The 26,176-nt window shown below is 45.1% G+C and overlaps 1 protein-coding gene across 1 annotated transcript in view; it reads right to left on the bottom strand.

Moving 5' to 3' along the window:
- The window catches only part of SLIT3 (slit guidance ligand 3), a 1,101,025-nt gene that overhangs the window by 878,133 nt on the left and 196,716 nt on the right, over positions 1-26,176 (bottom strand). The window contains exon 4 of the mRNA XM_069654301.1: positions 15,069-15,140. Coding sequence (XP_069510402.1) covers positions 15,069-15,140 — 72 coding nt within the window. The remainder of the gene's footprint in view (positions 1-15,068; positions 15,141-26,176) is intronic.

Raw genomic sequence — 26,176 nt, forward strand, 5'->3', positions numbered from 1 at the left:
AATATGTGATGTATGATGAGCAAATAAACCAACAGAGAACCGCAGTGGGGCTCTGTCCTGTACCTATCAGAAGAAAAGCACCTATTGAAGTACCGATACCAAGGGAACCATGGACAGTTAGGTACCCTTTGAGAAAACCAGATCAACAAATGAAACAAAATGAAGACCGTCTAAGTGCAGTCCCTGAAGAAACCAAAAAGGTCTTAATGGAAGACGAATGGTGACATCACGAGAACCCGGACTGACTCATATACAGAAGATATAACGACCAGAGAATGACGTAAAGAGACGGAACACCATGGGCCAGGGATATCGTGAACCTAAAGTGAAAGGATGATGGCAAATGTAAGAAACTCAAGCCATGAGCATGATGAAGACATTCAACCAGTTTACACATGGACATATGCTTGGAACTGCAAGAAAGCTAAGAAAATCGTGTGGCTTGCTTTGCTTAGTAAGCCACCTATACATATCTACCTCAAAGGAAGCACATTATATAAGTATATATCCACTTTGCACAAGAAGCAGAATCAACCAAAGGTTACTAAAGGCCACACGAGGAGAGCTTCATATTTAGAAAACTCAAGAATAAGCGGCAGAAACGAATCTCAGGAGAGGCAACTCATGACAGGAGAACCAAGGTCGTATCAGTGGAATAGACGAAAAGTAGCTACAATTAATTGAAGCAAAGAACAGAATATCCTGCTTCAGAAAGGCCAAGATAAGGAGCCAAAGGCAGGTGGTGGCTGAAACGAAAATCAAATACATGAATTGCATAAAGAAGAGGCAAATTCACGGTGTCTGAATCACGTGACCAGCCGAGCAAGGAGAAGTGAGACCTTCACACCTATGCATGGCAACAGGCCAGGCGAATATATCAGAACTTTTCCAGACAGCAGATGCAGTCTCGAGGCCAACCACAGTGAAATAATTGACACATGGCCACTAAAGTGATGATTGATTGTAACAATAATTGGAGGCAGGCCAGGGGAGCTAAGGGGCACCCTGCACCTGGCCGACCATTCTGCATGCTGCTAAGCAAAGTGGAATAAGTATGAGTGGGGTTGGTGCCAACCCAATCACAATGGACCAAGTAATCTAGGGTCCTATAGTTCATAGAACCAATAGGACGTCATACTTTTAGTGACGTCTACAGTGGCCATTTTGAAGGACAGGCTTAGATGCCCACATGACAGTGTTTACCCAATCCCCTTAATCTGTTAACGTATACAGATGTAGTACCTATATTAAAGTTACCTTTCCTGAACCAATAGAAGTGCATGCCAACTTTTAAATGTTACACGTCAATAATGACGAGTTTTCAGTATAAATCTTATGTTTTTTATGAGGTTCGTTGGAGTTGTGAAGCGAGAGAGAAGATCACGCACCCGCTGATAGTCATGAGACTCCCTGTTTTTTGTACTTCTCATTAAATGGACTCCCTTTGCCAAACCGTCCAGTTGTCATTATTGATTTGGTGTTGGAGTATTAATCTGCACCCCATCCATCTCAAGGGTGCTGCTATCTTGTCTTAAAGTGCTTCTGGGCAAACCCTGACTCTATGGGCTGGTTGGGGGTCCCGGAGCACACACAGATTTATCAATTCTTTATTAGCTTCATCTAGGAACTCTAAATACTATTTAGAGATGGCCATGCACCCTTTCACAGAGCTATCTCCTAGACAAAAGAAACAGCTTTATTTAAAATCACGACTTTGGTTCCCTAATACATCATATGTACTCCCTCCTTTGAGCCCCCACAGTCCCCCTCTACTCATCAAGGTACCATAAGAGGTGTGGCACTTGGCCCAAGTGGCACACTCAGTAAGACAATTGGAGTGGTGCTTCTCTCAGTGTCCTCTCAGGGCTTTTCCACAATACTGTGAAGGGGACAAAGGGATGTTTAAAGGGAAATCATAAGTGATTCTAAGTTGCTTGTGGGGCAGCACCTCAGTATGAACCACCCAAAAGCAGCTTGCCAAAGAAACAAGAGCTTCATTTTGCCTCTGCTAATTAAATTATATTTTCCCACTACAAAGCAAGTGTCTTGCAAGAGGCCTCCCATATTTCTCCTTTGATGAACTCGATGTGTTTGCTGTGTTGGGAGATGCAACTTTGGTAAATCTTCAATATCCATGAAACCCTGAGCCATTTATGGTTTGCGGGTGCAGTTTATGCGTGGCCCCAAGTTCTGTCCTAGCATGATGGGGAAGCTATTGACAGCGAGTTCTGCACTGGCTGAATACCACAGGGACTGTACATTGGTTCATTGGATACAGTGTCCCCCATGGCACACGCTGCTCTCTGTGCAAACACTAGTGTGCAAATCGCAGCAGTTCTTCAAAATAAAGGGATTTGTGCAAAGTGCAACCTCACCTGTAGGCTAGATCTTGGGAAGGAAGTCATGTTCCAAGGTTGGTCGAGCCAGGCTTCCGTCAGCCCTTGCATGGACTAATGGCGGAGGGATGCACCTGGAAGCAATTGTCCCAGCCTTTTGGGTGTGGCCACACATCTGGAACTGGGTGTGTGCAGGGATATGTGCAGTTCAAGATGCTGGTGTTCCTTGCAGTGACTCCCTTGCACATCCGCCCCATGTCACTTCTGGTTCTGCCTTGGTCACCCTCACACCTGTGACTTCCCTGCGACTATTAGGGCAAGTATTAACAGCCACATTTCCTAAAAGAAGCAGTCATTTCATACCAGGCAAATAATATGCTAGTGAAACGTGGGAGGGTCGCACATGGGATGAAGTCCATGATATGAAATGGGCAAATGCTGCAGATGTCACTTTTGACCCGAAAAATCCCATCCTCCAATGTCCTCATATTAAGAAAGAAATGTAAACTAATGACTGCCGATGATATATTCTCACTAGTGATCACCAGATTCTCTAGAGACTACCAGAATAATGCTCAAACTTTCTCCAAACATCAGTCACAATTTTTGATGAGTCGTAATCTGGTAGTCATTTTCAATTAGTTGTAATGTGGTGATCATTTTTGATGAGTCGTAATCTGGTACTCATTTTTGATGAGGTGTAATCTGGTAATCATTTTTGATTAATTGTGATCTGGTTATCATTTGTATATGAGTTGTAATCCGGTAGTCATTTTTCTTTTTTAGAGCTCAGCTGGAATGTTACTTGCTTGCCATGTCGTGGGCTCTACTTTACCGCCATTTTATCCCAACGACAATACATAATTATTCTCATAAAACAAAGAGGAAGTGTTGGTCAATTTGTCAATGTATTATAGAGACTGTAATGAAGTCTAGCCTGCAAATGATGACGACCGTCCATATTTGCTGTGCCTCAGAACCATTTGGTTTCACAGCCTATATAAAACAATAGAAAGAGGGCAATTAAAGCAGTGGACAAACACTCTGTAAGGAGAAGGGATTCTGTTTAATCTACTTCAAAAAGGTAATTTAATATGATTTTTTGTCTTCTGTGGCTCTGTAGAAAACATGCCCCAAAGGTACACGGGACCGGCTCTGAAACAGATTATATCTTCATTACTTTGCGTGCTGTTATTGATCACCTCTTGCTGTGCTAAGCACATACCCACTACATATACTCTTATTGTTTTTAATGAATTTAAGGCAAGCTTGGTTTGCTGTGCCATGGCCGCCTCTAGCAAGATCCACAGAGCAAACAGTGCATTCCAGCCTGACTCAGTGCCCACAGAGGGGAGTGTGCCAGTATTTGGCTTGACACTGCTGAGAGCAGAGGCCTACTGCGAAAAGTCAGCAATTTCCATTAACACCACACAACCAACAATAAAGATGACCCGGGTGTGAAAAGTCAGTCAATGCTGATCTGCATTTAAATGATGCTTTGTTGCTTGGTTGCAACAGCTTGCCTCGTGACACCTACGTGGGAATGTTACTCTCTGACCTCCCTGAAACCTCCTGGGGTCCACACCAGCGCCCCTTTGCAGGTGTCCTGGCCGTTCTGCTCCACCCAGGGCTGATGGATCTTCCTGCAGCGCAGGGAACCTATGAGAGCCCTCGGATAGTCGCTCTAATGCCTCTGCATGGGCTGGCGGCAACAATCAGGGACATGGGTGAGCCAGACCTCAGTACTATATTCTGCCCGCTCTGATTCTGCAGAAATAGAATTGTCAATCCACAAGGGATCGTGCTGCCCAGTACACGAGAGGTAGCAATCAGAAATTGACCGCTTCTCTGCACGTGCGCAGAATTGTGAAATGTCTGTGTTTGGAACCCAAGGTCTTTCGCTAGAATAGTCCACAGAGTTTTCAGACTCTAAAGAAAAACACTGAACCTTTGACACATGGGTTTTTCATGACTCCACCCACTTCTATGCTGATAACCAAAACACCTTTCAAACAAAAAACCCAAAGAGGAATTGCCTAGGTTCTGGATCACTTAGTTTCTCTCAAACACACTGTTTGGGTGAGAGTGGGTGGCACACATGCATGACCTGAAAGTACTTGTAAAGTGGCATTTATTGCGTTGGTAAAGCCATTTTAGGATGATTGCAGTGCTCTGTTAAACGGAATTCACCACATTGAATAGAGCGCTAGGTTCCACGTGCAGGATCAGTCTAGGGATGCAAAACAAAGGGGGGGGGGTGTCTGGGAAACTCTACCTGCACAAACACAGCCCATTGACTTGTTCTTGGGTGGATGGCCCCTGGGAAAGTCTCAACCAAGTCTTTAACTCACTGTTTTTTTTCACAGAGAAGAAATGTCCCCGCATATCAGTCTTTGTCCTGCCCAGGGGCATTCCAGCACCAAAATACTAGGCAATTCTCCTCTGAACAAGAGTACCAACAGCAACCCCATACACGTGTTTCAGCCTTGTAGGGCATCATCAGTGAGGTAAAGCTATGCCTCTCTAAGAACAGTGAGCAAGGGGTCCACGTCTGGATCGCCCTGGTAACTTAGGGTGAGACCCAAAGTTAATTTATGCAAAACAGAGTGGGCTCTGGGAATCTCTCTATCAGCACGGACACAGCCCAATGACCTGTTCTTGGGGGAGTAGCCCCTGGGAAATACTCTACCAAGTCTTTAGCTCACTGTCCCTTTCACAGAGAAGAAATGTCCCTGCATATCAGCCTTTGCCCTGCCCAGGGGCAGTCCAGCACCTAAATACTAGGCAATTCTCCTCTGAACAAGAGTACCAACAGCAGCCCCATACACGTGTTTCAGCCTTGTTGGGCATCAACAGTGAGGTGAAGCTGTGCCTCTCTAAGAACAGTGAGGATCACTCTGGGGATGGTTAGAGTCTCCCGAAACCACTGTGCCGAATGTCCAGTTTCATTCCTCATTGTTGTGAATAGGCAATTAGTATCGACACAGACTGAACATTTCCATCAGAAAAGCCATCCGATAATAAAACGCGCATGTTCACAGTCTGACCCTGAAGTGCAAGCGTGAACGTTCTGCTCTTTTTATTGGCCCCCAGAGTAAATTATAAATGCATAAATCACAAGGGTAATAGCTTCTAAGCGCTGACTTTGGGTTTATTCTAGCATCGGGTTTTTAACTGCTATGCAATAATCACCCTAAAAAATCAGAAAAGCCGACTCCTTGGTCTTCTGTGGGCTTCTTTGACTCTTTAAATCTGTGCTGCAGCCACAGGTGTAACACATAGTGAGGCCCCCCTGCAAGGCCTGCTGAGAGCCCCCCACTGCCCACCCCGCTGGGCATGGGCAGCACCGGTCCCCCCCACACCACCCACACCACGGGGGCCGCCGTTATGCCAGGGGCTGCAGCATGCCAACCACTTCTGAGAATGTCTACCTGTTTGACTCCATCAGCTGAGTGTGTGAAAGCATGCGCGTGTGCATATGATGGCAGGATGTGGCACACTTGCGCTCTTCTGGATTGGAGATGCCCACCTCCCTACTGGTCTAGCACAGGTGCACAGAGCTAGGTGATCATATTTTGAATTGACAAAGATCCCACAGAGGCTAATTGCCTCTTTTTTCCATCTGGGTTCTCAGGTGGGCTCTTGGCAGGTGGGGTCTTCAGGATCTCCTCTTGGTCAGATTGTGTATGCAGGAGTTGTATTTGCGTTACACATGCACACAAAGTAGATATGGCACCCAACCCCAAATGTGTCCCACGCGTGCTAATCCCAATGTGCATCTTTTGCTTTGGTAGAAGCAGCAGGGGCATCCTTGGGACCCTTCCCTTGTGACACACTGTGCATTGCATACAAGGTGCAAATATGCATCCTGTGGCATAGGTAAGCTATCCCGGGAGGATAGCTCAGCGGCAACATGCGCGCCTTGGAAGCAAGATGACACGAAGCAACACAGGTTCGATCCCCGGGTCGTGCTTAGAAACCTCTGGGTGTTTAAGCGCGTTATGAATACGCAACTAAGAGAAAAACAGTTACGCAACTACAAAAACAAACAATTCCTGTAACAGCGCCCGATGCCTGCGGGCTGTGTGAGCGCTTTAAAAATGTAAAACAAATAAAATAAATAAATAAGCTGGTGCAGTTAGTGGTTAAACTGGGATTTAGGGCATTCCCATGTTCTACTACCCCCGCCAGGCTTGTGCCCCTGTAGACGTTGCCACCACTGGTTATTGATTCTGCACCAAACTATTTCTGCATCTCAATGTTGCACAAAAAGTATACAGCCCAAAGTGTTCATGCACAGGATACCATGACAGGCTTTGCGTATTGTCATTTCTAATGGATATGAACGAGAATGTCAAGAGCACGGGGTCTGCCTTTGCAGCTTGCTGCAGTATCTCAAAGTACTCGGAAGCAGCAGGAAGTCAACATTGTTACACTGAGGAAAGCACCAAAGCTAGCACACAAGCAACCAAGTCCTCGCCACACACGTTGTGTCTTTTGCCCCCGCATCACTGATGCAGATGTAAGGACGAGAGAAGCGATGATCTATTTTTGTGGCCATTATCATCTCACCCATCACATTTATTGCATGACGCAGGCGGACAAACTATGTGTGACCCATGTGAGAGACAGTGCCCTAATTACGCCCCTTACTCTATGTATCCAGCAAAGAACAAGAAGAAAAACACACCTTCTCACTCTAGATCATATTTGAAATGTCTTGTCCGTTTCCCTGGAGTAAGACAAAATACCTTCAGAGCAAATTCCTCTTATTTCTTGCTTGAAGTTGAACAGTGGCACTCGATTTGCTATTCCTTGACAATCAATAACCAATGCCTGACCGCCCACGCGCCACACAGTTGCCCTGAATTGCCCCTGGGCTGGCATGGGTGATGCATTGTGTTCTGGGATAGTCATGGTGAAGCACAGAAGTCCCTTTTTGTATAAAGTTTGTGCACACTCTTTACTGCGAGACAAGTGGACCTTTGTTGGCTTCCAACCTTCTCGGCTAGCGAGTCACCAGTAAGTCATTTGGTTATTCCTGCTATTACATAGATGTGGGCATTTTTGCTAATACTACGATGTATGATTGCATTGTTTTAAACCAAATTACAATATCAATTTATGTGCAATTATTAGTACCTGTTTTATTAGGTATGTGTACTAGGATTTTGGAGTACATTGTGTTTTTGATTTAGGCCATTTGGTCGTTTTTGCTATTACTTAGTTGTGGCAATATTTGCAAGTACTTAGATGCATGATTGAATCATTTGGGTTTAAATTACAATAACAAACAAATATCATTTTGAACCACAGCTCATCGATTGTTTGGATTTTTCATTGTAATATTTTACACAGGTTGCCTTGTAGTGTTACAGCCGCCAGCCTATCGTTGCTGCAGGATTGGTTACATAGAAGGAGAATAGTATTATCATTGAATCCAATAAAGAAACTTGAAGACATAAGTCAGGAGAGTGCAGCGCCTCTGTACCAAACACTGAGATTCTCCTGGCATGTATATTGGTTCATGGGAAAATGGGAGCACCTGCGTTTACACTGTGAATAGTTTGTCAGTGCTCTGCACAGGACAAAGTACCAACTTCATAACCACAATGTGGCTTCTTGGCTCCTTCTTGGAAAGGACAGCGTGCTACCGATAGACTGTGACACCGACAAGCTCCATTTTGCATCTTTAATTGTGAAAAGTTTGCACACATGGGTGACGTGCCCCAAGATCACCAGTAGGCGTCCTGAGGCAATGAAACCTCCAGCGTATGCATTATGTCATTAAAAAATATATATATTATACTTGGCTGCTGATTTTGGGGTGGGATAGGGCTTAGGATAAACCATGGGGTTAGGATACTATACATGTTAGGGCCATTGTTAGAGTTGGGGTTAGCAAATGGTTAGCATTAGAGCTACGGTTTGAGTTAGGGAAAGGGCTATGGAATTTGTGGAGAGAGGGTTATACGGTTGAGTTAGGGTCACTGTTCACTTTGTTTATTGTTTTATTTTATGTGTTTGACATGCCACATGCAAATAATATTCTTTAGGCCGCTGAAGGGTTAGGGCTCGGACAAGCATAAGATTTAGGGGTAGAATAAGCAATGGAGTTAGGGTTCGGGTAAACGCATGGGATAGGTTCATTGTGGACGGATGGCGATTGCCAGGTTTTATTAGAGGTTTGGGTCATTGTTACAGTAACAACCTTGTACATATGAATGTTCAAAAATAGCTTTTATTTTACCCTATCACTGGCAGCATTGTCTCACTTTACATTGCTTGTACAGAAGGAGCACATTTTGAAAACGTCTTACTGACTACTTGTTCACATGACTACATTTTCCTGGTGACAATTTCACTCAGAACCTTGTCGTTGCAAGAGTTTCATTTCTTCTAAATGCGCGCCCGTAGCGCCGTTCTCTCCGTTCATCTTTCTTTAGACTTTCGCACAAATCAGGACCTGCAACTTAGCAGAGGCGCCCAAAATCACATCCAAATATGTGTCCATGCAATGGGTCCTACCCGTTTATAATTGCATTTCTGCCCATGTTTGGATGACGAGAACAAAGCTGCTGCACAAACAGAGCGAAGACTCGTTGGAGACAGGAGGTTCCTCGGCGCGGCCAAGCTGTCTCCATTGATATTTAAATGCCCAGGATAGGGACCCCTTACCAACGACGACCATTGGCATTTGATGACAAATGCCATTCGACTCCTTGGCTATACACGCATTGTCCCATTCACAATTGTGCTAAATCATAGACCCTGGTCACAAAGGACCACAGCAGCAGCACACTGAATCAGCTTGGCAAACAGAATGACTGCCACTCAAGTGTCTGCCCTATAAGGGTCTGACCTGATATACATCCTTTCACTGGGGATCCGCAAGTATTGTGCAGCGTTATTTGCTGTCGCCGGAGCAGGGCGGCTGTGATCAGCACACACTGCACTTACTTTCATTAGCTGAGGTGTTAGAACCAACACACGGCCTAGCAACAATGCACCTTAGGAGCAACGGAACCGACATGGGAATGCCCCATCACTTCTATGGATTCAGCAGCTGCACCTGCGCCTCCGCGCCCCGAGGAACGGGATATCTCAAGCACATGGTGGATGCCGGAAAAGCACTTAAATGTTTTCTCTGCCAGGAGAATCATCCCAAGTTGATTAGCATTCCAAGGCATCTTTATAATAATGCTGGATCTTTTATAAGGCTCATAATCACCAAAGACTCAACATCATCGAAGCTGGAATGAGCAAGCCAACTCCTGTGGCTCTGGTCTATCTACCAGCTCCTCAAGGGAACAGTGTACAGCAATGGTCTTGAAACTAATTGGCTGCCACCACTAGGGGTGGCCAGAAGGTGTCTGGGTGGGGGTTGGTGCCAGGCTCTTTTAAGAACTTCAATTGGAAGGACTTCTTTTACTATGGTGTTAGCCGTGCCGGAACGTAAGAAGCAGAACCGGAGAACTTCCTGAAATCAGTCAGGAATGGAAAAATCAGAGCATGAGTACTTCCAGAATGTATTCAGGAATGATCAATGCAGCATGTGAGCAACTCCCAAACCCATGCAGGTATAGTAGACGCAGTGAATGGGAGAACCTGAAGTAAGGGAAGAATAGTAGAAGCAATACAATTACAATAATAATGCATGAGCACTTCCTAAATTCAGATAGGAATGGCAGAAGCAGTGAATGAGGACTTTATAAATTCAGGCAGGAATCATAATTAGTACCCGGCACGCACTGAGCACCGGGAATACAACGTGTGGATTGGCTCTTTTCCGAGCCATACCACGCGGTATTCCCGTGTACGCCGTGTGTGCCGGGTACTCTGTTCCCGGCGAGGGGCGTGGCAGCCCCTTATCCAATGAGGAGGCTCGAAATGGGGCAAACCCTGCTCCGAGCGTCCCCATGGCTGGAGGCTGCCTTCATCCCCCACCGGGACTCAGGTACATTTTTTTTCCCTCCACTCCCCTCCCCCGCAAACTATCCCCTCCCCACCCTCCCAACCCCACTTACATTCTTTTTTCTTCTTTTCTTGGAGCGAACGTGCTGGAAACACTTCTGTTCCCAGCTCGTCCGCTCCCGATGGCCACCATGGAAAGGGAAAACAGACTACGTTTTCCCTTTCCCGGCGGCCATTTTTTGTAAACTTTGTTTTTTTTTTCTGTTTCGAAACGCGGCAGGGTTTCAAAACAGAAAAAAATGCCATTAGTACCCCGGTCTAACGGGCCGGGGTATTAATGGCTATAAGACCCTCGGTGGCGGGCAAATACCGCCCACGGTAATGCCCCTGGGGCTTCGTTAATGCCCTCGCTATGCTCGGGCCTATAACTACAGTGCGGGGGCATTACCTGGGGCGGTATTGGCCCGCCGCCCGGGTCTTATTGCCACAGTATTGCACGAGAATGTCCTAAATTCAGGCTGGAATGGGACAAGCAGTGGGTGAGAAAACTTGAAATCAGGTAAGAATAGTAGAAGCTGTGCATGAGAACTTCCTGAAAATTGGTCAGGAATGTTAAAAGCAGAACATGAGTACTTCCTAAATGAATGAAGGAATGACCAAAGCAGCATGTGAGCACTTCCTGAACTCTGTCAGGAATGAAATAAGAAGTGCATGAGAAAACCTGAAATCAAGCAGGAATAGTAGAAGCAACGCATGCGAACTCCCTAAATTCAGCCAGACTGGTAGAAGGAGTACATGATAACTTTCTAAATTCAGGCAGGAATGGCAGAAGGAATGCATGGGAATGTCATAATTTCAGGGAGGGGTGGTAAAAGCAGAGCATGAGAACTTCCTAAATTCAGACAGGAATCAGAAATATTGCATGAGAATGTCATAATTTAGGATGCAATGGAAGAAGCAGTGCATTAGAGCTACCTAAATTCATGCAGGAATTGAAGAAGCAGTGCATGGGAACTTCCTTAATTCAAGCAGGAATGGTAGAAGCAATGCACGATAACTTCCTTAACTCAGGCAGGAATGGCAGAAGCAATGCATGCAAACATCCTAAATTCAGGCAGGAATGGTTGAAGCAGTGCACAGGAACTTCCTAAATTCAGGCAGAGCTGTCACAAGCAGTTCATGAGAAGTTCCTAAATTCAGCCAGGTATGGTAAATGCAGAGCATGAGTACTTCATAAATGGTGCAGGAATGGTGAAAGCAGCATGTGAGCACTTCCTGAACTCCGGCAGGAATGGAATGAGAAGTGCATGACAAAACCTGAAATCAAGCAGGAATAGTAGAAGCAAAATAGTAGAAGCAATGCATGAGAACGTTCTAAATTCAGGCAGGAATAGTACAAGCAGTGCATGGGAACTTTTTTAAATTCAGGCAGAAGTAGTAGAAGCTGTGTGTGCGCACTGGCGGAATGCAGGCAGGAAGGCAAGAAGAAGCATATGGGCACGTCCCCAGACTCTTGCACCATGCTCACTGTACACAATCGGAGGAGGGAGTGATATCATATGCCCTTCCCAAAATTCTGCCATCAACTAAAGGATATGTTCCACTCTGTATTTTGTGTCCTCATTAGGATGTTACCCTTTAGTTGACACAATACATTACTTGGGTCAGAATTCTTTGAAATGTTCACAGCGACAGCCCATTTGAATGCGATTGAATCCCTGCCACACCGTGTACTTCCACTAATGGCACAATTAGTGTCAGTCCATGAACTCGTATCTAACGTTCCAAGCAGCTGATAGGCTTGCCAAGGTCACAAGTAAGATGGCCCATTAAAGAGCAATATGGCTGCGGCTGAACTTCAGATGGTGTGTGCTCAGAGAGGCTGAGGGGAGGCAGTGTTAACATCAGACAATGAGCATTTCTTCTATTGAAATGAGCAACACAACATTAGAGGCAGATATCCTACTGCGGGCAACCTCATCCAATAGCTAAAGCGCACACAGGCATAAATACACATAAACACTGTGTTCTCATAGGCAAACATGTCTTGGCTTCCTGTGTGCTACTTTCGTGTATGTTTCATGCACACACACATATTTTCATTGGATTTCATGATCAGGTCTGCTTGGAAAGGAATGAGCCGTCGGTAGACGTACATTGGCTGCAGTTCAACGAGCGTCGAGGAGAAAAGTACATTGCATGAGCAAAGAATGTCTTTTGAAAAACAGAAGTCTTCTGAGAGACGTGACGACCTGCAAAGCTGACAAAGCTGTCATTTCATCCCTATCATAGCATAATCCCATTGTCAAGTACATCTGCTGCAAGCACTTTAAAGACCCACGTGACCTGGATCCACTTTCGGGTTCTAGCCTGGTAATGAATATAGTTCACCGGCAGTGGTGCGGAAGCTCAATGCACTAACACACTATGAAGGCACTGAGATTAAACAGAAGAAAATGAAGGTATGTATCTCTGTATGGCTGGCATATGTTGTGTATTGTGTATGGTAAAATAAGGATTACCGTGAAATGACTGAAAAAATGACCTACTGAGAAATGACCGAATATATTTTGATCACATTTTTATAAAAAATAATTCGGGGGGAGATTCCCCTTTCCCCCATTTACCCCTACCTTAGCCTATCCCTTTACTCCACCTCTCATCTATTTTTAATAAAAATTAACAAAAATCCCTAACAAATTCATCCCAAAAAATGTGGTCATTTCTCATTAGGTATTTTTGTATTCGATCATTTCTGCATATACCGTAAAATAACACTAGTGAGTCCCCATAATGACATCATAATGAACAGACCAGGCGTTTCCAAACTGTGGTCTCTAGCTGTTTTGGACTATGATTTGAAAGAGTTCTCATCTTCGACTATGCTACCTAGGAATGATGGGAGTTGTAGTCCAAACCATCTGGACAGCACCATCTGTAGGCACCTGGAATAGTGTCACAAAGTCATATATTTCTTCACTGTACGAGGGGCCCTCTATCACAAGGATCTAATGAAGCTATTCTCTATGGCGGTAATGATGTTGCTTGGTATCTGGGTGAAATTCCCACAGCTGTGATACACATCCAACAGTTCAAGAAGAACTGGGTGAGAAAGAAGAGAGCAACTTTCGCAGTGGCACATAGAACCCTCTCCAAAACTAGAAATCCAAAGCTGGTGTTCTCCACTGTGTCTGGCTGTCAAGTCTCCACAATGATGTCCAGCACAGAAATGCTAACCTCGACACACAATATGTACACAATCAATATCCAGTATTTAGTTAGTAGTTTCAATTGGTGTGTTGTTTTTGCTTTAATGAGTTTGTAGTTGAGGCATCGAGTGTAGCAGCAGCAATGAATGTCTCTGAGAGAGCTTTTGGTTTGTACATTTTCTTTTTTTGTACCCTGAAAAGGCAAATCTGGTGGGCCAGGCCAAGCCACACAAGGCGTTGGGACATTCTTCCTTTAGACAAAAACATGTTAATACAGAACAGCTAATAAGGTACATCTGGCCAATCACAGTTACATTATCTAGAGATATGTTGTCAAGCATCATAAATAAGACTCAAATTTAGCAGGTGCCACTGATGCAATCATTACTGAAATAAATAAGCATGTTCACTATCTAAGCACCCTATACAAAAGATAGGAAAGAGTAACCTCTGAGCTATGCTTTCTTGGCTTCAGTTGGCATTGTGTTATGCAGAATTGACAACTAATCCCAGCAGAGGCCTGCATTGGGACAATATCGCTGAATAGTCATTGTGTCAGGTAGCTGTGCTACCACATGATGCCATCTCTAACCTTACGCGTCCATGCACACAGGTCGCTTGTAAGAAACGGACTCAAGTCTACTTGATCGCCTCTACCCTCAGAGAGATGGCTCTGCTGGAGACTGTCATCTAGAGTACACAGCTCCTCTGGATTCAGTAAACAACTTGAATATACAGCTAAACAGGAAGGCATCCTTTAGGTTAAGGAACATATTTCAAGAAAGACTGGGAGAAAGATGGCTAATAGAGAAACATGTTTGGATCCAACTTCTTAAATCAAGGCACATATTCAGTTCCAAAAAAGCAGAACAACCACATTCAGTAAACAATATAACACAATGTAGAAATCATAAATGTCCAGTTTACATCACTGCTGCCACCATATACTTAATAGTTTGACTACAAGTAAACAAGCCCCACCAGGTATTATATTCATCTGATTTCAATTAAAGTCAGTGGTATATCACCTTCGTCCTAGGAGGGATATGAATTTTAGAATCCATTTGAGACTGTTTTCATAAACAATGCATACAAAGGAATCATACAGAAAAATAACAGATAGGACTATGGGAAGAATCAGGATCTTTCAAGAATCTAACAAATTCCGGTCAAATTAAGCTCACTGGCAAATAAGAAAGACTTGAATGGGTAGTGAATGTGCCAGATTATGAAAGTATTCTCTCGAGGCAAAAGAATTGTGTAAAAAGGAAAATCAAGGTTTGAGCAGAAACAGTACCATTAATGGTCCAACATGAGCCTTTCATAATCAAGACATGCCCAAGGCATCTTACACTGTATCAGCTGGGGTTGAAAGGGCACATCGATTGATGCACCTTGCCGGTAATGCAAATACACAATGCTGCCCATAATATAAAGACACATCATCGACGTTACAGTCAACAACCCGGTGTCCTACTGCATATTACCGGTACAGGTTTCTGGTGAAGGAACCAACACTTTTCCACTATTTCAAGGAACACACTGACTTTTCAAAATGACTGAAGACATTTATTGCAAAGCAGAACTAAAAAGGTTGCAAATTACTCACAGTCGGGTCAGTTTCAAGTTATTCTGGAAAAGTAATTCTGGAAGAACCTGCAGTTTATTCCGATTGACACGTCTGGATAAAAAGAAGAAAATACAAATTACATGTTGGAGAATTATGGATGCTTTTTCTTTACCTAATATTTTAAATATTTCTGTTTAGAGGTAATCCAATAGCACATTATGTTCTTAATTTCTCAATTATGAGACAAACCATGTTCCTACCTGGGAAGAGAAACAAAGGACTAGCTCCTTATGTGAAGTGGTATTTTGGCCCCAGAGTTATTATCCCAGAGATGCACAGCCTTGAACGTGTTTCTCCACCAAGAGGACCAAGCAAGGCTATTTTGTGAGACCATATGACAGAAAAAAGCTCAATGCCTTCAGCGCAACAAGGCCACAGGCACCAAAACTCCTCCATGTGAGGCTTTATGGCAGAGCCGAATGAAGAAATACCATAAACAACCAGTTCCACACAAAATGCTGGCGGTCCATATGAATCAAGTAAGAACACTACTCCAGAAGGGAGCCATTACAAATGGGCACATCATTTGCGCATTTTTCCAAAAAGGCATTTGTCACAGTCATGCTCTTGAAGAGAATGACTAGAAGTGGCGGGCCACAGAAGGAGGAAAACACAGAAAATTGCTTTGCTCAGAGGTTCCAAACACCACTTCAGCAATAAGGGCACCAGACCTAAGAAAAGTAACTTTCTAATAAGGTTTCACAAAAGTGTCCAGGAAGGATATATGCTCATGCATATATACCTGGGGGGGAACAATCAATGGATGTGCTTGGACCAGTAGTTCATGTAGTACCACAGGAAGGAACTACTAGACTTATGGAAGAGGTCAAATGTATCTTTTAACCTGCATGAATAACTTGGAGAAAAGTGCTTGTTTATGAAATGCTCCCATTGGGAACAGGACTCATGTTTTCACTCCCTAAGAAATCATTTTACTCCCAACTTTCGAAAATAGGGAGTAAAATACTCACACTTCAAAATCTTATCTGGAGCACTGTGCAGCAACACCCGGAGGACACTGCCTTCACATCCCATGCCTGCCAAAATTACTTTCAAGATCCTCTACAATACCAACATGTGCATCCAGAGGAACACAGGAAAAATGGAGGCTGCACTCAAAATATATAATACTGTACAAAAGGATTTACTAAACTCCATACATGACTGGATGAACATCATGAAGACTTTAACTGCCTATTTCAAAGCCAAATAATGGCGTACATCAACCGCAAAAGCCATTAATCAAAAAAGCATTAGACACTCGAGTGTATAGAAGCTTTTTGTTATATATATTTGTAAAAGGTCTACAAAGACCACATACAGTGTATACTTAATTTCAGTAAAGCATTCAGTTACAAAGTAAAGGTAAAGAAAATCATAATATGAAGAAACAAATTCTTGTGAATAAGCAAAATTGCCTAACACCTATTAACACCTCAGTCAAAGGATCCATTTACAAAACCCTACACGCTTCGACACTGATGCCCAACTTCAGGGAAATGTCCTTGCTAAGTTCATATTCACTAAAAACATGTGCACCATTACTCTGTGGCTAAATAGCCAGCTGACTATTTGTTGGTGCCTCCCAACGCAAACGCCCTGCACTTAACGCCATTGCTACCCACAGTCTAAAGTGACTGGGCCTCATTACGAGTTGGGTGCAAAGGGATACCGGGCACCGTTAAGGACACTGGTGGCGGTTATCCCTTTGCGCCCTATTCCGAATTCCCTTAGCGGGTCCGTTGCTTAACGTCTGGTTTTACCAGGCGTTAAGGACGGGACCCGTTAAGGGAATTCAGAGCCAATAACAGTACCGCAATTTGCGGTACCGTTATTAGCGTCTTCCCCCTTACCATTGAGCCCTATGGGGGCTCAAATGGGAATGGGGAATGGCTTTTTCAATGGGGACTTACCGGTCCCGCAAAGGTCGGAATAGATCGGTAAGTCCCCATTGAACCAGGGCGGACTCGGTACCGGCATGGGAGGTAGTCATGGCGCTAATAGCACCATGATTACCTCCATACTCGGAATGAGGCCCACTGTGTAAGTTTCAACTTCTTCCTAAACTGTTATTTTAAAACTAAGTCATTCTGGAATGGTTTCTTGTTCAAATAAAAGTATAGAAACAATACAACATATAATTTATTTATAATTGTTCATTTATAATGCACCTCATACCTGAGTGAACCAGTTTCTGAGCGCGGGCCCAGGATTCGCACCTGTGTTGCTTTGCATCGTCTTGCTTGCCAGTCGAGCGCATTTCCCCTGAGCTATCATCCCGGCCCGAATAAACTTAATTTAAAAGAAGTAGAGTAGCACCGCTCGCAGCCACCTCGGCCACAGCATGACGGTTATTGAGCATCCTTGACTGCTAATGCACCATAGGGCACATTGCACTGTTTTCTCTAACATGTGGCCACAAGTGTGTAATTAAAAGTGGTTTCCTATGTTTGCAACGAGAGATGAGCTCAATGAGGGTGCAGGAAGGCCCATAAATTGTCATATAAAGGAGGTCGGTCTTCAGCCTTCTTCTTCTATGTTGCCACACAGCTCCTTGGTCAATATTTAAAAGACATACATTATTGTAATTGGTCCATTGGAATTTCAAGCTTAATTGATATCGAATTGTGCTAATGTCCTACTAGTGGTCACCACAGGCCGCCTGTGTGCAGTAGATGGTGTCAGCCTAAAGGCTGAATAAAGTTCGATGACTCTAAAGGCATATGAGCGTTTCATTGGACACTAATAACTTTTCTACTCTCAGGTGCACATTATTTTACATACTCCCCCTTTGCTCCAAGTATCTGACTTCTATTTTGAGGACTGGTTCTACATTCGTGGAGTTTTTCTCAGGCACCAGGGCCCATATCCTTTCTCAAATTTAAATTAAAACAGATTGAAAGTTCAAAAGATGACTGTGAACACGTGGGATGTGGGGTACCAATGCAACGTGTACTGCCAACATTCCTAAAAGGCATTGCCTTTCCAGGCTTGGAGATGTGTTCATCACCATTCCCAGGGTACATGGCTTGCACTTGAGGAATATTGGTGGGGAGCCCCGCATAACATCCTGGAGATGCTGGTCTAATGCACATCTATCACTGCCTTGTTTTGCCTGTGAGCCTCAGAGTGCCATGCAAAGCCACAGATACTGGCAGGTCATCTACAACGTTCCTGTATCAGTGTGTGCTGAGGAGCGTCCTGGATTTTGTATGGGAGTGAGTTTGAAGTTGCCTACTGAACTGGGTGCAATACTTTACCTAACTCACCACCCCAGGGGATCCTAAGCTCCTATCAAATGGGTACCAGAATCTACCAGCACCAACTGTGGCACTGCAGTCGCAGCTATACTGGCCTGAATATGTTCTGGGACCTCCCCCATCCCCCCAAAATGTATTATTGGGAAATGGCCAATGTCCTACCTCTGTCTATTGTAGTCCATAGCTGCACACTGGTTGGCTCATGGGACCATCATTGGGCGACAATAAAATCTCTTTTCAGATGTGGAGGGAGGTTTGAATAGAGGAGAGATAAGCCCTTTAGAGGTGTGCACCGGGTGCTCCTCCATCTGGGTGTGGTTTAGTATTCCATCGGGTTGAAGGATCTATCAATCAACCTAGGGAACGGTACAGAGCTGCAAGCTCTCTCTTTCTCTCTTTTCTTTCCCCTGTTGTGCCTTCTCAAACTTCATGTGACTCTCTGTGCTAGTTTTTATTGAAACGATTGAGAGTAATCGCAATGCGATTTGTTCTTCTGGGCCGCAGTCTGATGAGTTATCCTGTGTGGTGCCTGCTGCTGAGCCTTCTCATCTTCGGGCCACCTTTCTGGTCTTTCTTCCACATAGGAAATCATCACAGCCGTGATTAAGCTTAAATCTGCCTCTCCGGCTGACGCCATCCCTATTACTGTGCTGAAGGAAGTTATAACCCTAATTGGTCCTCTAATTACACAGGCTGTCAATCTCTCCTTCAGCTCCAGCCACATCCATGCCATCTTCAACCATGCACTGGTCGCTCCTCTTTTAAAGAACCCCTCCCTGGATCCTTCTGTGCCAGACAATTTCCGTCCTATCTCCTTACTTTCTTTCCTCGTGAAACTCTTGGAAACTCTAATGGCTCATTGTCTTACCTCATTTCTAGAGGACTCTTCTTTTTTTATCCTTCTCAATCGGGGTTTCCAGCAGGCCGCAGCACCAAGGGAGTGCTGGTTTCTGTGGTTGACGATCTGGCGTGGTTGCAGGACGTGGTTGGCGTGGGAGCTCTGATTTTACTTGATCTCTCCGCCGCCTTTGATATGTTCCTACTGGAGCGCTTCTCTGGGGCTGTCCTCTCCGGTCTTGTTTTAACCTGGTTTAGATCCTTTCTATCTGATCGGACTCAGACTCTTTCCCTTCCTCCATTTTGTTTTGCTTCTACCCCTCTTAACTGCTGTGTTCCTCAAGGGTCTGCAATTTCTCCGGTCTTTTATAGCACCTACATTAAGCCTCTGACCAAGCTCATACTCTCCCACAGTGGGTTTTTATAGTTACGCATCTGCCGATGACACCCAGGTCATCGTGCACCTGGACCTCTCAGTGATCGGGACTGTGTCCAGATTTAAGGCCTGTCTGGCAGCCGTGGAGAAGTGGATGTGAAAGAACGGACTTAAGATGAACAGTGACAAGACTGAGGTAGGTGTTAGTGGTGGGCCCTCCTCTGTCACAGCCCTCTGGACTCCTTTTTTCACCATCTTCACTCAGACCTTTTGCTACTCCTGTGTCGGCTGTGAAGAATGTAGCAGTAGAAATCTCTGCTAACTTGCCAGCTGACAAGCAGATAGGTGCTGTTTGTCAGAAAGATCATTGTCAGCTTAAAATTCTCTGCAAGGTCTTGCCATTTCTATGAGCTCAGTTCAGGGCTCTAGTGGTTGCCGCCCTTGTTTTATCTACATTGGACTACTGAAATGCCCTCTTTCTGGGACAGCCAGCCTACCTCGTACATCGGCTTCAGGTTCTTCAGAACCCTGTAGCCAGAATGGCTGTCTCGGCTCTCTGCTACTCTGACATTGCTCCTATAATCCGCCATCTTCATTCTTTTCAATTGCCTTTGCTTGGTGCACTGCGCCATCTCTAGCTTAGGTGCTGAATGTTTACAGTTAAATTCAGTCTTTAAATTGCAGCCCAGGCCTTGTGCTCCGCTCACGCTTGTTAAGCGTGGTCCAAAGTGCTAAGCTTGTGCGTGTGGGAGGTCAGGCATTCTCTATATCTGCTGCTAAACTGTGGAACTCGCTGCCTTTGTTACTTCGCCCCATTAGGGACCACGTGGCTTTTAGGCGGTCTCTAGAAGCATATTTCTTCCAGGCCAGTGACTAGATAGTCCTTTCTGCTTGCTTCCCAGTACCAAGATGCCCGTGGGCGAATCACAGTTTGGAAACATACCCAAGCAGAACGGTAAACATCTCTCAGTTAATTTGCTAATTTATATACCTTTGCCAATAAATTTGGTAATCGTAAGAGTACAAAACTGTGCAATAAGAACAAAGGTCGGCCGATATCAGGCATTCCTTCGTTGTACCACTTCTTCTGTGAGCACAGTCCATGGTTGATGAACCCAAGACTTGCTTTTTGACATTGACAAGGACCACAATGGGAAAATCGTGTATCTGTCTGACATTCGGAGTAATGCAGCACCACAGGCTGCATGGATTACTGGTACATCATGAGACCTCCCAACAGAACAGAGTTGCTGCAAATGTTATGGATCCTGGATAGAGTCAATCACATGTCAGGTGAGTCAGATAATGCTCAATAGAATTACAGCACACCTACAGGGCAGACATATTCCATTGGGTTGTATTGCAAATATATTGAGAGTTGACATTTATAATTTGATCATTTAACGTCCGCACGTCCACTTGTACCCCTGGTTCTCCTCCCCTTTTCTTTCTCCTCTGCTCCTCAGTTATTTCCCCAGACTTATGGTCTGGTTTTCCCTGGATGGGGCACAATATATTGCCTTTCAGACAAGCCTCTGCACGCCAACAGCATCTCGGTGGTGACGGGCACAGTATAGATACCTCACATCAAAACATAAATGACATTGCCTGATGATGGACTTTTTGAGTGTGTTTCTTAACTGACGGAATTGTTGGTGTACGTCCACAAGGTAGCTAGGTGGGACTAACCAAATGAAACCCATGTAGCAGGAAGCACGTACAGCCTCATTTTTTATGAGGTATAGAATCTGTCGAGAGGTACTATCACTACTGAAGCGTGTGCTCTTTCGGGAGATTCTTATGACTGACTGCATGATGTGGTGTCCGTCAGGGGACGCAGGCTGTGCACCCAGTTCACTGGCCTAGCACAGCAAATCCGCTTTGATTTGCACCGTGAGTACACCTATGCACGGCTGGGATTGGAAATAGCGCTCGCCTTGACAAAACATGGCGGCCGCCATCCCAAAAGTTCCCTATAGACTACACCTGCTCTGAGTAGACGTGAAAAGGCAGGCGGGGAACTTTGGATTCCATGCATTGAGTAAGGAAGCACGCAGAGCAGGTTTCCCACCACACTTCCCGCTCTGTGCAGGGAAATCTGATCAAAAATGGTGCGAATACGTCAAAACCCATGGAAGTGTTTAATTGCTGGAACCATACTGTACCTTGCTGCATTGTATTCAATGACTTTCCCTTCTGACATATATACACTGCTGAAACAATGTCAGGACCGGATGCACAACGATGTGTTGCATTTCATGTGTTGATGCAAGGGAGGTGTCTTCTCCTAGTTGTCTGCCTTGAAAGTAACAGGAGTTCTAATTCGAACTCCACGCCTCCCGAATACCACTGCTTCATCACACGGTGGTGTCCTTTTCAAATCACGCGATCTCTGTTTTTTGTTTTTTTTTTTACACAAATGAGGAGCATTTAGAAATGTGGCAACTTCCAGTATTTGGGGCTATAACACAAATGTAGCTAATGGGGAATAATTGATTGACAGTTTTTGCCAATGAGTATTTTCCTTACGGGTAGAAAGTGCCATATTAAGGATGCACCGCGTTGTAGATGGCCATGTGCAGGCCTATTTCTGGATGTCTGGACGGTCATTGTACTGAGGAGATCTGGGATCGCACCTCCGACAGCGGGACATCGAAAATAGACAGAAAATAACCTTGGAACGCTTTAATTCCTAACTGTTTATTACTGTCCAAAACGTATGCAGTTTAGAATAGCAAACCCACAGCAACCACTTATGTCAGTATGCGTACTTGTCAGCAGGAAGCGCATCTGGAGTGAACGCGCCGCGCGGCAGGACGTTGCGTGATCACGTGGCATGCAGTTTAGCATGAGGCAGAGTTTCCTACCTCCACTGTGCAGTGCTCACCCCGGAGGCATGTGCAAAGGCTGCCGCAGAACATCTGCTGGGATCCACGGGTGGCCTTGGGAGGCTAGGTTGTCAGGGTAGAAGTATTGGACGAGGAGAAGTGTCACTTTGAGGCCTGGAGACAGCTGTTGGAATGCTGAGGAGCACCTTGGGGGGACATGGAAAAGTCAGCCCTGACCCAGGCTCAGGCTGTAAATCGTGGAAACCCTCCCCTGCCTTCCCTAGCGTCCTTTGCTACAATGTACATAGCTATATTGTGGGAATGTGCCATCATTTATTGAGACGCGGGGCTGTGTGAAGCGATGCTGCAGACAGAGAGGAGCCAATATTAGGACACAGGAAAGAAAACAGAAAGGGAGGAGAAAGCTAACAAAAAGAGAGAAGACACAAATCAAAAAGGAGAAGCAGAGCCAGGCAGAAAGGCACATTGAAAACACAATGGATCCAACGAAAGATAAATAGAGATGTGGGAGGGAGTAGCAGATAGAGAGCGGTAGACCGGAAGGCACAATAAAATACAACCATCCAGACATGCAGAAAGACAAACAAAAAAGAGATATTATTATTATAAATTTTTTGTGGATATGGGTAGACAGACAATTAAAAATAAATCACGTATACACATATACTAGCTAGACAGACTGCAAGAGAGACAGTCATGCAAGCAGAAAAACAGAGAAGCACATGGTAAGTTCTTTATCTTAAAAATGTGATCCCCACCAGCGTTGACCCTGCATTGGCACTCACTACCTGGACAGGGGCAAACATTCCAAAAATGAGCGCATGCCTGCTAAGGCAGTAGTCAGCTGTCAATCAAGCTCATCGCCCCTCCAAAGCGGCCAGATAAACAAGTGCGACCTTTTGATAGAGGCAGGACTGTAAAGACAAGGCAAATGTTCAGCTACTCATAGTGCAGATGTCATCCGAGCACGAGTACAAGATCTGTGACATCATCTCTGCAACACTTGCTCAGACTGAGCAAACCAACCATGGATGTTAAGCCGTGAGAAAGCAGACAAAGGGCGAGATAGGACTAGGGCGCGAGAGGCAGATAGGGACAAAGCCAGAGAGACATAGACGGGCAGGAACTGAGACATTCCAATAGACAGTCATTAAAAGGGACAGCGTGAAAGAGGGAGGGGCCGTCTTTCTGCCAACTCGAATGCGCTGTGACTCTTCATAAGACTCTGGCATGTGGCCATGTGCGTTTGAGTTTTCATATTTTGCAGCCCTTTTCATGTTTTCTAAGACTTGAACATGGCAAGTATATCATAGTTCTAGTGTCATTTGCCCCAAGAGGATTCAACCCGCGCTCTATGCCAGTATAACCATATGATCAGAGCCCCCCCAGCGCTCAAATTCCCAGGTGTTTTAGTAGCAACCATTCTCAGATAGATGCACCTTGTGAAATGATCAATCATGAAACTTACGAGCCTTGATAACCTTTGGAATTTCTGAACCAACAAAATCTTAATATCAAGGTGAATGCATGCATTTAACATGGAAGACCTTGTTCTCGGAATCACGTGCCTGTTTGTCACCTCCTCCCCATTCACCTACACACGCCGGCCTCACGGATCACTGAATAGCTTCTACACCCAGGGGAGCCGCCTTATGAATTTCCAGGGGGGGTGCCCAAATGTGGCATCACAGACAGTTATAGGACCGCATTTCCACGTAGTCGCCATACAGCAGTCGGAAAGGGAAATGGTTACCAATGGCTACCAATGGAAGACATGCAGAGTGGTTCACGCTACATGATGCGCTCATCATTCTTTTTGACAGTTCAGGTAAGCGCTCAGATGTGGGCACTGGGCAGGGGTCAGTGGTTACACGAGTCTGGAGTTTGAGGGCTGTTTTCGGACACAACACTGGTTGGTACTAGTCCTGTGATTTCTCAGTTGCTGCCTCTTTGAAAATGGATGATCCCTCCAGAGAAGCAAATGCAGATCGTATTGATGACACTTGGCTGCAGCTGATCCAGCTCCCGAGCTGTGGCAAATCTGACATGATGAGAAACATTTGGATATGAATTGTGGGTTGAGGAAAATAATCTAAGTTTGAGGAAAGCGGAAATCACCTGATAGCAGTATCATGAACATCCCTGTAAAACGACCTTGATGGGTTTATTAAGGTATGACCTAAACCACCATATTTAAATTAGCGCAACTGTGGGATAATAATAACACAGAATTCAAGGAACTGACTACAGAGGAGGGTGCGATTGCAGCTCCTTGGAAGGGCCAACAACATTGGCAATGTGACTGACGTTAATGAGGCATGCAGGAGGGAGAGAGAGAGAGGAGAAAAGATAGGAAAAAGACGAAAGAGCGAGGCAGAGAGGGAGCTCTAGGCCAGCTATGAAGCGTGGAGGAAATTCTTCTCACTTCTAAGGATAATTTCACAGTTCCTAGACAAACAGTGAAAGCCTGCTAAAGGTTTTGTATTGGTTCTTTTTTCCCCTTAAAAGAAGGAAGGCTGGTCCTGCGAGGCATCTTTTGAGGTGCGAAACACAAGTGCTCCAGGCACAAGTTGGGAAGGTCATGAACCATGTACTTGACAAAAGAGAGTGGGGGTTGGTGGGGCGGAAGCTTGGAGCCAACTTGAGGATTTGAATCTGGGGGCGCCGATATACAAAAGAATAAGGACAAGCTAGGTGGTACACACCACCCTCCAATCCCAGTGCACAACATTATAAAGCAGGCACATCCAATCTGGTCAGAAACAGCGGTGTGGCAGACAGAAGAAAGCCTCACAGCCCATCACCAGGGTGCAAGCAACCATTTGTGCGGGTGAACTCTTGCGCTCACGCAAGGGAAGTGGGGGAAGAAGTGAAATAGCAAGCCATTTGCCATCACATCATTGTGTTTGTCCTTGGAGTGGGCCTCGGCATGTAATGAGCTTGCATGCAGAGCTGCTTAAACACTTGATCTCTGATATGATATGATATTTTATTTGTATCGCGCTCGTACACAAGTGTTTCCGAGCGCGACTAGGCAAGGGAGGGGAACAGGGGAGTACACAGCACAACATAGCAAAGATCTTACTAGGCCCAGTGACATTGAGAACGCGCAAGTGCATGGGAAAGTACTGCCTGCGCATCCACAGTGCACCTGCATGCAAATAGCTTACGGGTTCATGCAACTTTGTTCTGTGACCCTTTTAAATGTCAATATCAACTGGTGAAAAGGTCGTAATTGGAACAAATGCAAAATCCTGGCAAGTTCCTGGCAATCATATTTTTTTTGTAAGGACTGCCACGGGCTATGGTATACCCTTACCTAAATACCTCATTGGAGCAGTGGCGTAGTAACACACAATTACACCGCAGACCAGGTGAGGCTCGGTCTCACTCCCAACCACCAGTCGATTCCAAATCCAGTCTCTAGGCAGGGCAGTGGCACTGTCTGGCACCAATAAGTCAGAGTGGCAAAGGCCAATGGAACCAGCCAACACCCGCAGCGCAGGACTCCAAATAATCTGGGCCATGAAATGGTTTGGGCTGCTGGGCGCGCAAACGTGCGTCTGGAATTTTCTAGCCGTAGCAGCCTGGGCCCGGGCAAACTCTACCTCCTCTAGTCCCAGGCTCACTTACTGCCAACCCAGTACCTCACAGCCTTCAAGCCATTGCATTTGCACATGTGCAATTTGCAAATTGTCGGTTCCACTGAGTCACCCTTTAATGTTGTCATGCAAAATAAAGAGTGTGCTTTGCTTTTTTGGGGTG

Source organism: Ambystoma mexicanum, chromosome 3q (genome assembly GCF_040938575.1).
Source record: "Ambystoma mexicanum isolate Mex_15411 chromosome 3q, UKY_AmexF1_1, whole genome shotgun sequence".
In the NCBI taxonomy this organism is placed as follows: Eukaryota; Metazoa; Chordata; class Amphibia; order Caudata; family Ambystomatidae; genus Ambystoma; species Ambystoma mexicanum.